Source organism: Astyanax mexicanus, chromosome 17, assembly GCF_023375975.1.
Source record: "Astyanax mexicanus isolate ESR-SI-001 chromosome 17, AstMex3_surface, whole genome shotgun sequence".
Lineage (NCBI taxonomy): Eukaryota > Metazoa > Chordata > Actinopteri > Characiformes > Acestrorhamphidae > Astyanax > Astyanax mexicanus.
In genome coordinates, this window is record NC_064424.1 from 4,881,733 (window position 1) to 4,898,207 (window position 16,475).

At 36.0% G+C, this 16,475-nt stretch overlaps 1 protein-coding gene across 1 annotated transcript; it reads left to right on the forward strand.

Moving 5' to 3' along the window:
* Positions 1-5,788: 5,788 nt before the first annotated feature.
* On the forward strand, positions 5,789-16,472 carry LOC125782461 (uncharacterized). The gene is made up of 2 exons (XM_049466598.1): positions 5,789-6,723; positions 16,018-16,472. Exons 1-2 carry the CDS (start codon positions 5,899-5,901, stop codon positions 16,351-16,353), a joined length of 1,161 nt encoding a protein of 386 aa, XP_049322555.1. The 5' UTR covers positions 5,789-5,898; the 3' UTR covers positions 16,354-16,472.
* Positions 16,473-16,475: the final 3 nt, after the last annotated feature.

Genomic DNA, 16,475 nt, shown 5'->3' on the forward strand with positions numbered 1-16,475 from the left:
TTGGCATAACGTGAAAAAACTATACATAAATCAGTGTGGCAAGTGTCATTCCCTTTAAGAGTTGTCGTTCCCTTTAAAAGTTGTCATTCCCTTTAAGTGCTGCAAATCTACCATAAAATAATTCAGCTTTTCCCAATTACTGCTCTCCAGTACATGAACCACACACTTTTACATTTTAAATACACGTTTTTATCCATTCTGGCCGCATTTTACACTTTTTTTGAATGTGAATTCACTTTTATTCTCCCCTGGACTCTGATGTTAGCTGTGATTATGCCAGAGAAGATATGAAAGCATCTCCAGGGTAGGAGATGAGGATTAAACAGCCTCTGTTCTTGGGCCATAAAAGAGAAACAGTTCAAAAAAACGGTTCCTATAAAACAGCAGCACAAAAGCGACTGGCGCCCACCTACTGCTGCAGCACAGAGGAGTTCTGCTGGCTGACACTGAGACCTCGCCAGAACCGCAAAGAGGCACAAAACTCAGCGCAAGAAAGTGTCAGTCAGTGGATTGAAGAACAGTGCTGCATAAATATCAACTCTGAGAGAAGTTATAAACACATTACTTATGAAAATGTTTATATATGTACATACCTTTATACAGTACCAGACTAAAGTTTGGAAACATATTCTTATTCAATGCTTTTATTTGTTCATTTTTTTTGTCCTACATAGTAAATGAAACTGAAGTGATGCAGACTATGAAGGAACACACAAGAAATCATGTAGAAACTTAAAAGTGTTAATTAAACCAAAGAATTTAGGTGCTCTTATCCTATACAGCAATATTAAATCCTGTCTTCAATATTAAATTTACTATGTTAAAAATCAGAAAAAGAAAAAACACATTGAATGAGAAGAGCTGTGTCCAAACTTACATATTGTATATACTTGCATAGATTATTCAAATATATTTCTTTAACAATCAGTATATGAATGCAACATATAATATCATATAAATAAAAAAAATCTATATACAACTCTGAAAAAAATGAAGAGACCACTTCAGTTTCTGAATCAGTTTCTCTGATTTTGTTATTTATAGGTTTATGTTTGAGTAAAATGAACATTGTTGTTTAATTCTATAAACTACAGACAACATTTCTCCCAAATTCCAAATAAAAATATTGTCATTTAGAGCATTTATTTACAGAAAATGAGAAATGGCTGAAATAACAAAAAAGACGCAGAGCTTTCAGACCTCAAATAATGCAAAGAAAACAAGTTAATATCCATAAAGTTTTTAAGAGTTCAGAAATCCATATTTGGTGGAATAAACCTGGTGGTTTTTAATCACAGTTTTCATGCATCTTGGCATCATGTTCTCCTCCACCAGTCTTACACACTGCTTTTGGATAACTTTATGCTGCTTTACTCCTGGTGCAAAAATTCAAGCAGTTCAGTTTGGTGGTTTGATGGTTTGTGATCATCCAGCTTCCTCTTGATTATACTCCAGAGGTTTTCAATTTGGTAAAATCAAAGAAACTCATCATTTTTGAGTGCACTCTTATTTTCATCCAGAGCTGTATATGTCTAACAAACACTATACGAATGCAACATATCATATCATATTAATATGAATCCTATTTATGTATATTTATAATATACTGTATGTGCATATGCAAATTATATTATGGGTATTACATATATGTTATACACTTATATCTACATACATATGCATATATCCAGAGGATATATGTATGTATGACATAATAATACCTTATAGTACCTTATAGGTGATACCTATGGAAACGAGACTTTTGATATAGAGACATATGTTATAGTATTTCTGTGTGGAATCCATGCACACACACACACACACACACACACACACACACACACACACACACACACACACACACACACACCATTCCGCACATGCATCACCATTTCTAGAGATGGTAAGCAGATGATTCTCGCTTCCTCTCTGAACAGGAATTACACTTGTCACTTCAATATTGGAAGTCTCTGACCGGAACAGCTTTCATTTGACAGAATCCTAATTGCTGTTATATCAGCCATGAAAAACAACTTAGTGCTGAATGCTGTGAGCAGAATTTGGACCTGAACGGAGAGAAAAATTGAGGTATCTTTGATTGCAACAGGCTGAGCTGTTTCCTAAGACAAAGGGCTTCTCTAGGGAAAGCTTTCAGAGTCATGAAACCTCTAAACCCCTGATCTCAAGTCAAGTCAAGTCAAGTCATGTATTTTTATTGTCAGTACTGCATATGTACAGGACATACAGAGAATTGAAATTACGTTACTCTCCTTCCCAATTTTACAGCAAGTACAGATAATAGATATAATAAAGGAGAATGGGAGACACTATGAGTACAATACAGAGCAGGGACACAAATAGACATACATGAGACAGAAACAAGGTGCAGTAGTGCACAGCAAAAAGGCAAGTGTTAAATTAACTCCCACAGAGTTGATTTTAACTCTTTTTCAGGGTTTATATAGATCCACACTCTTTGGAGTTAAATCAACACTTTCAAAATAGTTAAACATTTAACACCTTACCAGAGTTCCTTTTTAACTCACATTTGTATTTCTTTAACCTCCTAAATTGTTACACTGAAAAGAGTTAAAAAATATACAAATGAGAAGAAGATTAGTCAATTGATATGACTTTTTATTATTAATTATTATTCAGGACAGGTTATCTTGTAATTTTCCATTGTATTTCTTAGTGCGTTACCAACACTTTACCAAAATTTACTGTACAAAGGATGGTAACTTGCTCTTATAGCTTACAATATATTGGCTAGACAAACAACCATTAAACAAAATAAACACAATACCCAATGGAAGGAGCCCTGGTGCGCAAGATTTCACACTGATGGTATGTTTGGATCCGGGAGACACACCCATTATGCAAATAACGTGTTTAACTGGGCGGAGTTTAATAAAATCTCTGTGGAGTTGTCCAGTATTTATTGGGTTTAGTGGGATTAACACTGAAATATTCAACTCTGTCAAAAATCAGTAAAAATCAACTCTCAGCTGTTTAACTCTGAAATTTTAACTCTCCTGTTTTTGCTGTGTGTGGGGGAGAAATAGATATATAAATATAAATAAAAAAAGAAATAGATATATAATATAAAAGAGTGGGAGACACTATATGTACAATACAACAAGACACAATAAACATACGTAAGACGGAAGACAATAGCGCAATATTGATGGTGATTGAGATGGAATGACAGTATAAATAGTTAATAACAGTGGTGCAAATTGTCACGGTCTCGCTCTGTTCCCCTGTGTTTCTCCTGTAATTTTCCGTCACGTGTGTCTAATTTGTAGCTCCGCCCCTCGTTACCTGTCTCCCCAGGTGTTCATTGTTTCTTGTTTAGTATATATAGTACCTGTTAATCTACGTTTGCTGTCGGTCTTTGCACCTTCCAACGTTGTCTGTCTCGTCACGTCCTAGCTATAGTTTTGCCACGTTTCTAGTTCTTTGTTTAGTTTGTATTATTTGTTTATATCTCTTGTTTGTTTATATTACTTGTTTTGTTCATATTTACGCATTTATCCTTTGTATATATATCCCTAGCCCTGTTTTGTACTTATCTGTTTAGTTTAGCTCTTTGTTAGTTTTCCCTGTTTGTTTATGTATATATATTTATTCGTTATTCCCCTGTTTTGTTTATTTGTTTACTTATTATTCATTAAAGTCTGTCTTACCCGCTTTTACGTCCGCCTCCCGTCTGGTCCCGCGTTACACAAATATGGTATATGGTATATAGCTTAAGGCTGGTAAAGTGAATGAGTGTGTAAAGTTCTTAAAGTTCACAGTTTATGGGGAATTAAAGTGCGTATTGACAGTGCAAGTAAGATCTCTGCTCTCCTTCAATCCATCCAGAAACACAGCATAGAGCATTCAGCTTTTATAGCGTTAAACAATTAATATCTTCAGTATCGATGCTCTGACACAATCAATTAATCAGGAAACTTTAATTGTTCATTTTTTTACATAAATTAATCATTTTGCCAAGTTTGATTTCAGCTTCCTCTTATGATTCACTTTTACATTTTTGCTAAAATGTGCATTCATGCTAAATCTCTCTCACACACACACACACACACACACACACACACACACACACACACACATACACATACACACCTGCTTCGGTTTGATGCTAAAGCCAAATGTACAAAGCATCAGAATTATCCTTAGATATCATAATAAAGTTGATAAAGTGTGTGCCACACACACATTCTGTATTATTTCTGTCTTCCTTCCAAATATACAGGGAAATACCAGCATTTAGACGCATTTAAAACACTGTAAACCTGCAATTAGTTAGAACTTCAATAAATTACATCTATTTTATGCAAAAGTAAATATTTCCAATCAGTACACAACTATCTTGAATATTTGAGTTAACCCTTGTGTGGTGTTCGGGTCTGTGGGACCCGTTTTCATTTTTCATCAAATGATACAAAAAAAATATATTTTTTCTAACTTAAACTCATTGGCATTGGCTCATTTTTTGTGAAAAACATATATCAAAACACATTTTCGATAAACACACACTGTACACCCCCCCCCCCCCCAACACACACATTTATATTACATACAGTATGTTTGGCCAAGGGCTAATAAACATTGCTTCATTTGTAAATTTGAAACTAAACAAATTTTCTACTCATATCTTGAGTTTAATTCATTTTCTTTTACATTTTATTAAAAAACGAATAAAAAAAGAGTAGCACTTTTTAAAAGAAATGTAACATAAGAAAGGTAAAGGGCAAATATTAACAATGTAAGCTGTTTATATTGCTTGCAATTTAGGTGAAGCAAGCATGTGTAAAGTATTTTAATGTAAAATTGCTTAATTTTGCTGAATTAAATACAAGTAACAAAGTAAACGAGTAACAAAAATATGAAAACCACACAAGGGTTAAATCAACTTATAATAATATGAAAATCTATTTGCAAACTGAGTGTGATCTCCAGTTTCGAAAAAACTCTGAAACACACATTTAGTGTTTAAGAGAAAAAGATCAATAATAATAAATAATAAAAAACACAAGCAAAAAAAAACTATACAAACCAGTTATTAAATGCAAGAGACAAAAGATAAAGAAAAGAATCTGGAAAGACAAAAAAAAAACAAGATCAAAGCCACAAAGAGAAAAATTCACAAAAAATAAAATATGCTCAATATGCAACTAACAAGGTTTAAATAATTCAGAAAATCACAGATGTTGGGAACAGGTATAAATACACACAAAGTTAAAGACACAGGTGTTGCAAATCAGCACTCAGGGGAAGCTGAGTGAGTAATCAGCCTCTGATTGTGGGGAAATTATGGGGAAGTGGAAACACCTGTGTTAGTGATGTCATGCTGTGAGGCACTCTGGGAAATGTAGTGAATGGACTCAACAGAGGCAGAGGGAGAACATGCTTGTGTTTTGGGGGGATGGACCCATCAAATTAGGGCTGCTTGATACTGAAAAAAAATTTAATGTTGAAGCTCAGCTTTACGGAGCCCCGGAGGGGCCGTGGATAAAAAAAATAATTAAATCGTGCTCACGATTTGCTATTCGTGCTCACGTTTTCTTTAAATCGTGCTCACGTTTTGCTATTCGTGCTCACGTTTTCTTTAAATCGTGCTCACGTTTTGCTATTCGTGCTCACGTTTTCTTTAAATCGTGCTCACGATTTGCTATTCGTGCTCACGTTTTCTCTAAATCGTGCTCACGTTTTGCTATTCGTGCTCACGTTTTATTTTAATTCGAGTGAACGATTTGCTATTCGTGCTCACGTTTTATTTTAATTCGAGCAAACGGTTTGAATGCACATTTTGAAAAAAAAACTTTCCAGACATGCTTTCCTCCTGCACACAAGACGGCTAACTGACCCCTGAATGTGGTCTGTTTTGTTATAATGGACAGAGATTCGCTTATTCGATTTTATTTTGACTTGAATATGCCTTATGATGACATTGTATCTTCGCTTGCACAGCAAGGCATCTCAATCAGCAAACGGCAGCTGAAGCGGTTTCTTCGGGTCAGTGATCTCTATCGACGGCGGTATGACAATATAGAAGAGGTCATTGATTTTATAATTGATCAACTGCAAGGTTCTGGTAGAATGCATGGGTACCGGTGGATGTACACTAAGTGTGTCAGAAGAGGCATACGGGTCAGGAAAGAAGATGTGAGGATTCTTTTGGCTCTTCTCGACCCCGTAAGCTCTCAAGCTCGCCAAAGACGTCGTCTTAGTCGAAGACTGTATTTCTCTGAGGGTCCTAATTTCATATGGCATGTTGATTCATACGACAAACTCAAACCATATGGGATATGCATTAATGGATGTATCGATGGATTCTCTCGAAGGATTATTTGGTTGAAGGCATCCTATACCAACAGCAACTCCAAAGTTATTGGAGGATTTTTTGTGGAGGCAATAGAGCGTTTTGGAGGTTGCCCGCGGCTTGTACGCGCGGATATGGGCACAGAGAACGTGACAATAAAGGATATCCAGATGTATCTGCGGCGAAACAATGAGGATGACAGAGCTGGTAATGCAAGCTACATCACAGGAACAAGCACAGCAAACCAACGAATTGAGAGCTGGTGGGGACAGATGCGGAAGGCGGGCGTAGAGCACTGGATCCAACTGTTCGGGGAACTTAAGGATGAAGGACTGTTCAGCGGGGATTTCTTGGACAAAGCTCTGGTGCAGTTTTGCTTTATGGCAATAATTCAGGTAAGATATTGGATTAAGCCACATTCCGTGTAAAACGTATTTTATGGTAAAGAGTTGTAATGTAAATTTCATGATTCTTTTAGGATATTATGACATCTGTTCTGCACTACGAACATTAGTAATGTACATGCCCAGATAGAAAGTCTCAGGCCACATGGGCAAATACTGATTTGCAAAGACAGATCATTGGTTTAACATCCAAGCTGTTAACATTCAGATTCTTGTTTTTTTTAGTACTGCTTCAGATGTTTATATACTACAGCTAAGGAAATATGATAAAATAAAAAATCACTTAAAAAAATCAAACACCAATAGGCTTAGAACAATTTAAAAACAAAAATAGGCACAACATGGCATAAGGGTATTTTACAAAAAGCTGTAAAACTGTGATGTTTTATATATAACATATAAATCAAATTTGAAGCACCCGCAACACAACCAAAAGTATATGCTTAGATGTATGAAAACTCCTGAAAATCAGATTAAATAAGCTACGTTTTTCAGATATTATTATTATTATTATTATTATTATTATTATTATTATTATTATTATTATTATTATTATTAAATGTTTGCCACCTATATTTTTGTTCCTATTTGAATTTCATTAATGAAATGGTTCCACAATTAAAACCTAAATGCCAATGGTCAATACAATGTTCAATTGTGTGTGTGTGTGTGTGTGTGTGTGTGTGTGTGTAAAATAAGAAAAGAACGAAATTAATAATAAAAAAAACAAATAACACAATATTATGATACTAATATAATACTTATAATAAGCATGATGATAACGATAATAGTATTATTATTACTAGCGCATAGGCTTAATTGGACATAATGACCTGACTGGGATTTGTAAAATAGGCCAGACAGCGCATTTATTTTATGTATTTTATCTAATTATAAATTATTTTAGTCTATTTCATTTATTAAAGAAGAGTACATTAATAAACGAAATAAAAAACGTAATATATAATAATAATTAAAATATAAAATAAATAAAAATAATACATCTTCTTTAGTAGAAAAAATAAAACATTTAATTATTTCCACGAACAATTGAAATAAGTCAACATTTTTATTATTTTTAGATTAAAATAAAAACGGCATGCCTAAAAGTTACTAAACAATTATGCAGCATAACCCAGCCAGGCCCGAAGTGGCTAATCGGGAGATTCGGGAGGATTCCCGATGGGCCGGCTCATGTCAATCTCGAGTTTTGGCCGGTTGGACGGAAAAAATAATTTTAACACTTATCTGTCCCTTATCTAATCTTATTCTTGCATTCATTTCCATTCAACTACGAATGCATTCTCTATTCATCTGACAGCACAGCCCCTACTTCGCAGTAGATTAGATGGGTTCAACCATCTGAGGGAATTCTCCCCAACCAAATGTTTGAGTTGGTTGTGCCCACTAGTGGTCTTTTCAGGAGCGATAAAATTAAATATAGCAACATAATAGCACGAAGCGTCAGTCGGCTGTGATGGAGGGTAAAAAGAGGCCAGATATGTAAATAATCTTGAATTGTCAGCTATTGCGCAACGTTTGCAGTGTCGACTTAGCGTAGTTTATTTTAGCCCAATACACATCATCAAATCTGGCCGCCGGCGGGCCAGAAATATGTCATAATTAATACCTGGCTGTGTTTATGAATAATTATAGACACCCAATATGCTATTTTTAAGCTTAGAATCTCTACTTTTCAGTTATCTAGCCTATTTACCTCTATATCTTTTCAGAAAATAAACATTTATGGCGAAATATGCCTTGTTTATTAGAATTATGATTATTAATTTCCATATTTACATTTTTTGTACGTATAATTTTTGATCCAATGCGGACATATACATCATTCGATCCGCCTAAACCTCCGGATTACGGAACAATATACGGAACTTTTTACTGTAGGATGTACGGTTCCTGAATTAGAGCCGAAAATGTGCTTATACTTTTAACCGCAGCTTTTTGATCCGCCGGGGTTCACTTCAGGACACGCGCTCACACACCCAGCCCCCACCCCGTGCTCACCTCACACTCCAGCCTCAAACTCCGCTCCACAAACAAGCAGATCCACCAAAACAGTCTCTAGGAATCCTCATTTATATCCAAACAGTGCTTGAAGAAATTTGAGCCATAAAAAATCTATATCTATTTTAATCGGCTGTAATACAACTTTTATACCCGTTTATACAGCTACCCGTATATAATTTACATGGACGAAAAGCTTAAAGTCAGGTCTTATCAAATATGTGTCGGCCGACTCTGTCGGCCAATCAGGTGGCGAGTTCTGCACGGGGAGAATAGGGGCTTGTTACTTTATCTGATTGAAATTTGAATGAAACATGTTTAATTGAAGGGTGTTCTCTTAGCTTACCAAAATATACTTGAACTTGTATGCAGTAAAAATGCATTGTATGCAATTCATTTATTCAAATTCCTCTACCCAGCTAAAATAATATCTTATTTTCGGCAGCTTGTATTTCTCATTAAATATTAATCAAATTCAGCTGTACACAAATGAATAACACATCTGTGACAAACCTGTGTATTTGCTCCACAAATAAATTGACCGGAGTCAAGCTATCCGCGCTTCGGAAATTCCCAGTCAAGTCATCCGCGCTTTAAATTTAGATGCGCCTATACTCGCGATATTACGGTAAACAGAAGCGCAGGCGGAGAGCACGCTGAAAAACACAGAGAAGGGGGAGACCGACACGTTTCAGTCGGTTATATTAATTTAGACATACATTAAGCCCAAGAACGAGAAGAAACGGATTAAAATAACTCACCTCACTGCAGATTTTGTGCAGTACATTATCTATGTGACATAGTACCATAGCAATCCCATCATTTTTTGAGAGAGAGAGTTTTATATTAAAATTATTTTTTTCAATCCATGCTTCAAATTAAATTTCTCATGAGTTTCCCAAAATGTCTAAACAGATCCATTACCTTGTAAAAGAGTCCATCTAGGCTATAACTGCTGCAAGTGTGGGCAAATTGCACTGTATTGTTTATTTTATATTATTTAAATGATTTATTATTCATGCTTAAAATTAAATTTCTCAAGATTTTCCCATAATGCCAAAACACTTCCACTACCATTTGAAAGAGTCTGTCTTAGGCTATGACTTCTGCAAGTTTGGGCAAATTTCACTTTATTTTTTATTTTATATTATTTTTAATGTATATTATTCATATTCAAATTAAAATTTCTCATGATTTTACCATAATGCCAAAACAGGTCCATGACTATTTGAAAGAGTCCAACCTAGGCTATCACCTCTGCAAGTTTGGGAAAAATTCACTGTACTGTTTATTTTATATTAATTTTAATGTATATTATTCATATTTAAAATTAAAATTTCTCATGATTTCCCATAATGCCAAAACCGTTCCACAACCATTTGAAAGAGTCTGTATTGTTTATTTTATATTAATTTTTTTTTTCATACTTAAAATAAAATTTCTCAAGATTTTCCCATAATGCCAAAACAGGTCCACTACCGTTTGAAAGAGTAGGTCCTAGGCTATCACCTCTGCAAGTTTGGGCAAATTTTACTGTATTGTTTATTTTTAATACTTGCTAGTATTAGATGTAAATTCATTCTCCAATAAGCCATCACAAGGCATCACTGTGAGGCAATCCTATCAGTTCCTCAGGCTATCAGAACTGCATATTTCTGAAGGTTTCACTATAGATAGCCCCTTGCACTTGAGGTATTAGATTTAAAAATTGGTTTTAAACTCACACCCCCTGTTTCTAGCACAGGTGTCTTTAACAGGTGATTTCTAGACTAGACTGTTTAGAAATATGCTGAGCAGTTTAATGGTGGAACAGTTCAGTGAACCCAAAATGAAATATCATTTGGTTAGAGGATTGACCCAGGCCACAGGATTCAAGGGGAAATACTGGCTACCTCACAAGACCACAAGGAAAAGGAGAACTTAGGCAAACTTTGCTGTACTTTTAGTTTTATTTTATTTTTTTGGCATTATGTTAAAATGTTATTTTAAGCATGAATTTAAAAAAATTACATAAAATAAACAGAACAGTGAAATATACCCAAACGTGCAGAGGTGATAGCCTAGGACAGACTCTTTCAAACGGTAGTGGACGTGTTTTGGCATTATGGGAAAATCTTGAGAAATTTTATTTTATGCATGAATAATAAATCATTTAAATAATATAAAATAAACAATACAGTGCAATTTGCCCACACTTGCAGCAGTTATAGCCTAGATGGACTCTTTTACAAGGTAATGGATCTGTTTAGACATTTTGGGAAACTCATGAGAAATTTAATTTGAAGCAATGATTGAAAAAAAATAATTTTAATATAAAACTCTCTCTCTCAAAAAATGATGGGATTGCTATGGTACTATGTCACATAGATAATGTACTGCACAAAATCTGCAGTGAGGTGAGTTATTTTAATCCGTTATCTTCTCGTTCTTGGGCTTAATGTATGTCTAAATTAATATAACCGACTGAAACGTGTCGGTCTCCCCCTTCTCTGTGTTTTTCAGCGTGCTCTCCGCCTGCGCTTCTGTTTACCGTAATATCGCGAGTATAGGCGCATCTAAATTTAAAGCGCGGATGACTTGACTGGGAATTTCCGAAGCGCGGATAGCTTGACTCCGGTATAAATTGCGCTGTGCTACTCACCCGCTTGATGTGGATATTGGAGGTCTGATGGACCCAAAAAGATCATAAACTATTATTACAAACCCGAACACGATTTTAACACCACATTTGGTAGTAAGAAGTCTGATAAAATTGGCCCAAGTTCGAGCTGGGCATGGACCAGGATCACGCAGAGAAACTAAACTCCACGGCCATAATTCCAGCTCATGCATGTGCAGATCCCCATTATCTTATAAGAGGAGTTAATTTGTAAAAACGAAACAGCAGGTCAGTTTCCTCTGCTAGACACGACCATTTAACTGCGCTGCGGAAGCGCACCTGGCGCAACATCTGTCAAAATGACCCACATTTTCTATGGACCTTCATGTATGGCTGAGAGTTTTTATAATATATCTTAGCAATAAATTAATTCAGTCATTAATTATCCAAGGTATGCCTCAATTAACTTGCTTTTAATCACAGTACATCCTTATTTTATTTTTTCCTTTCTTAATTTTTGAATAAAAGCCATTCACTATACCCCTCTAATGCACACAAATCAAAATGACCCGCATTCATTTTATTAATTTAAAGAATAAAGTCCTTAAACAAAACAAATAGTAACGTGTTATATAGTACAACAGTTTATATACAACTGATTTTGTAAACAACAGTAGATTCTGATTTTTATACAGAGATTGTGTAAATAATAATAATTAGGGCTGGAACCGAATATTCGGGTATTCGGATATTCGCTTTGAGTAGGTATTCGTTTTTAATTTTGGTATTCTGATATTTGTTTTTTTCCTTTTCTTAGCTCCACCTCCCGCTAAGTCCAAGTCAAGTCTCAAGTTTCTTCTGGCGAAATAAAAGTCAAAGTATTACTCCGTGAGGCAGATAAGGGCCTGCTCTTTAAAATAATGGAAAATTAATAACAAAATAAATAATAAAAATAAATATGAAAATGGAAAATAACTAACCAAAAGCCCAATAAAATGTAATCAAACGAATTTCAAAAGATCAAAAACGAAAAACTCAGCAGAAGAGTAGAACAATAACATAATTAGGGGTGGGAATCTCCAAGCACTTTACGATTCCATTCGATTACGATTCAAAGGTCTGCGATGCCATTATAAAAACAATTATTGATGCATCTTGGTAATACATTCTCTGTAGCAATACAGAATGAATTAACTTCAATTTTATTTCCATTTGAAAACATTCCATTTTATTTTATATTTATATTAAATCAAATGGCAAGGAGAGCACACATTCCAGAGAACCGAACAAAGAAATAAAAACTAAAAAAGTACACCTGTAGCGCCTCTGCCAGCAGCTAATAAAAAAATGTTTGTAAAATATGTATCTAAATTAACATCTGCAGACAGGAGAGTCAAAATGCTGGGTCACTTCTTATTGCTGCATTAGACAAGATATACTCTGTGGAGGGCTTTGCTTCCAGGGTTTTTACAACATACTACAATGTTAAAGCTAAACAATAATTAAAGCATCTATAAAAAATGCAAAATAGACCACAGTGACATCAGGTCAGTGTGTGGCAATGCAAATGTAGCTACTACTGCAAGTTCTTATGAAACAACATACGATTCTGTGGCAATAGAATTTCCCGCGGTGCACGCCGGTCCGGCGAGCGACTGAAGCTAGGCTAATCCGCCGTGACCTCCCCGCGGCGCAGGGCGGCCCAGCCAGCGACTGAAGCGCGGCTGCTCCACCCCGGCGCACTCCGGCCTGACCACTCAGTGCGCCGCGGTGGAGCAGTCGCTTGCCGGGCCGGCGTGCGCCGCGGTGGAGCACGCCGGCGCACGCCGGGCCAACGAGCAATGTTCTCAGATAACGTTTAGAAAATCGATTTTTGTCATTTGTGAATCGATTCAGAATCGTTCATGTTTCGCAAGAATCGAAAATTTCCCGCACCCCTAAACATAATATTACAATATTATTGCGTCTGGACAAGTAAGCAAAGCTATGCGCTTTTTCAAATTTTGTTCTGCTGAACAGAAAGAGTTCTGCATACTAGAGTTTAGATTATCTGCCTGAAATGGAGCCTGAGCCCAAACCTGAACATGAGCCTGAACCCAAGCCCGAACTCGAGCCTGAGCCCGAGCTTGAACGCCAGCCTGACTGACCCCCTGCATGAACTCGGACCGGCCGGACTGGCCGAGAAACTGATCCTGTCGGGTCAGAAAATGGTCTTTGTTTTAACGTAACAAATCACTGTGATTTTTGTGATGTTTCACCAGTTACAGCTCAGCAGCACGTTTAAAGCTCAATGCATGAATTAATTGGTGTGCTGAGCACGGCGCGTGCTCGCAGAGGGGAGGGGGGGGGGGTTTAGGGGGATTTGGCGCATCTGTCAAGCAAGCTAATGGACAGTTTTGGGGGCAGAGATGAATAAGTACAGTAGGTACATCTCAGATTTATAGTTTAATGCTCCACTAAATTAGTGGCTTTAAAATGGGCTGCGGCTGGGGATGGTTGGGCAGACGTGCATGATCCAGTCAGTTCTGGCAGGATTTTTTCTGCCTACAGGCTGCATTTGACGAACATCTAGCAGCTCCTCAGTCAGACAACAGTGTCAGCATATAAATCGCATGTGCTTTCCTACAGGACAAACCATTCAAAAGTGCAGATGAACTCATTATAAAACACACAGTGTCTGTCTGGCTTAAAATACTTAGGTACAGCTTTTAAATTAATAAATCAACATTCATTAAAAAGATCAGTGAGAAGTTATGTATGCTAAATGACAAATAATTTAGCTAGAAGCTCATAAGCTAATAACATTTAATAATAACAGAAAAATAGATATGACATTGGAAAATAACCAACTAAAGTGAGCTCAAAATGCTATGAGAAATATAATCTAACAAATTCAAAAATATAAATTCTAAATATTGAACTGCAGGCAGTAAAAAAAAAAAAGAATACTACAAAAAACGCAAAGAAAATAACCGATAGAACATAACGAACAGAAAAAATAAATATGGAATTGGAAAATAACCAACTAATCTAAGCTCAAAATGCTAAAAGTAATAAAATCTAACGAATTTCAAAATATAAAATCGAAATATTGCACTGCAGCAGTACAAAAGCCTAAGTGCTTAAACAAACTGAATTAAGTGGGCCTTGAGTTGCATTTTGTTTGTATTTTAATCAGTCTTTTTAAAAACGAATATTGGAATATTGGCTGCCAATCAGTGCCGAATATCCGGAGCTCAGCCCTAATAATAATAATAATAATAATAATAATAATAATAATAATAATAATAATAATAATAATAAAAAGTTTTTATAAAAAGAACATTCCTGCATCACAAAATGGATTTTATGAGCTACGTAAATAATAAACACCATTGCACTTAGCTAAGTACAGTTCTTATGACTAATTTATTTTTTGTTATAGTTAGCTAACTAATACAGAGCAGTCAACAGCTAGCTTATAATTAAAATAATTACTTTTAACATTTTATTAAAGATGCTTCATTTAAACTCTGCCTATGGTGTCTGCATTTGGGTCTACCCGCTTAACCACCCTGTAAACCACCCTGTGTGTGTGTGTGTGTGTGCGTGCGTGCCTGTGACAAAATAATAAACAATTATAATAAATAAAGTTTCAAAAACTGAATAGGTGTTAACTGTCATCAGATATTTTATAAAGTTATGTTGAAACAATTGAAAGCAATACTGAGTTAGCTGTGTGACGAGTAATTTAGGAATACATTGGATACTGAATAACTGTGTCATGGTGTGCACAGAATACAGACACTCGCAGATGCAGTAAAACGGGTTGTTTATTAATAAACAGGTTAGAAAAAAGGGTAGTCCTACAAACAGGGTTAGAGCACCGGTAAACAGAAGCAACGTAGGAATAACCATACCAGGAGTGAGAGACAGTCCAGAGTTCAAACAGGAGCAAGCCAACATCAGAGGTAATCCAAAATCGAAAAACAGTCCAGGTCATACACAGAAAAATCCACAATCAGAGATAATCCAAAAATCGGCGTCGAGAAAAAAAAAAACAAGGTCATACACGAAAGTAACAGAGACAAGCGATAAGTAACGCTTAGTAATGAGGAAGATCCAACAATACCCGGCACAGGAGTGTATGAGAGGTGTCCTTAAATAGTGCCTGACTTAATATTCTGGGCTTCCTGGTTGGAGCAGGTGAGGTGACATGTGACTAGGTGTGTGTGTCAGCGGGTGGTGGGTTCTGGGTAATGTAGTTGTTAGACTGAGAACCTCTGTCAGAGCTGGGTGCGTGAGAAACAGAGGAGTTAACAGCACCAGATGTGACAAACTGAATAAATTTATTGCTAAGATATATTATTGAAACACTCAAGGGAATGGCAAGTGAGACAAGTTTAAGCAAATTAGTCTGGAATAGATTTCTGTGAATTTATGTAAACAGAATCCAGAGTGAAAGGTGGTCTGTGCTATTGAATATGTACATGCCCAGCAGAATCAGACATTAATTAGTGCAGAAAAATAAATATCACAAATCAATATTTAACTTTAGCCTGGTTATTGTTACTCAGATCTCAAAGTTCCTTGGTTTTGAAACCTCCTTAAGCAATTGATATGTATTCGGAAAGGGTGTTTAATGTTTAAACCATTCACCATCACTTTCTGAACTGTCTTTACAGGAAGAGCTCGACCAGATTTCTGATGTTTGGAATGCCCACCGTATTCGACCTTCCAGAAACACAAATGTACCAAGTGGGATTCCTAATGTCATGCACCTTGCACCACATCTGTGGAATACTGAAGACCTTCTTGTTCCAGTTTGTGAAGATGAACTGGTCACTTGCAAAGAATGTTGCCAGTTTTTGACCTCAGTTACATGTGATGGAGACGTGTTTGACCTGTGTTCCTTATTTTTAGAGGACTCAAGATTAGCTTTTCCAGTCACGGAATCACAAGCACTGGACTTGTATTTGTCTTTGAAGGACTGGGTACATGCCCAATTACAAGATCCATAACTTCCATATCGTGTTAGTAAAGATCAGTAGATCCTATAACATCCCTACGTAGTGTATATAGGGAGAGACTAGAACACTGACAAGAAACACTTCTGTCATGGTTTTAACTGCTAAAAAATATA

Bases quoted from the DNA above. Each gene is read 5' to 3' on its own strand.
- LOC125782461 (XM_049466598.1), top strand. From the start codon at position 5,899: ATGGACAGAGATTCGCTTATTCGATTTTATTTTGACTTGAATATGCCT. The intron at 6,724-16,017 runs GTAAGATATTGG...CTGTCTTTACAG, and splicing joins GCTTTATGGCAATAATTCAG to GAAGAGCTCGACCAGATTTC.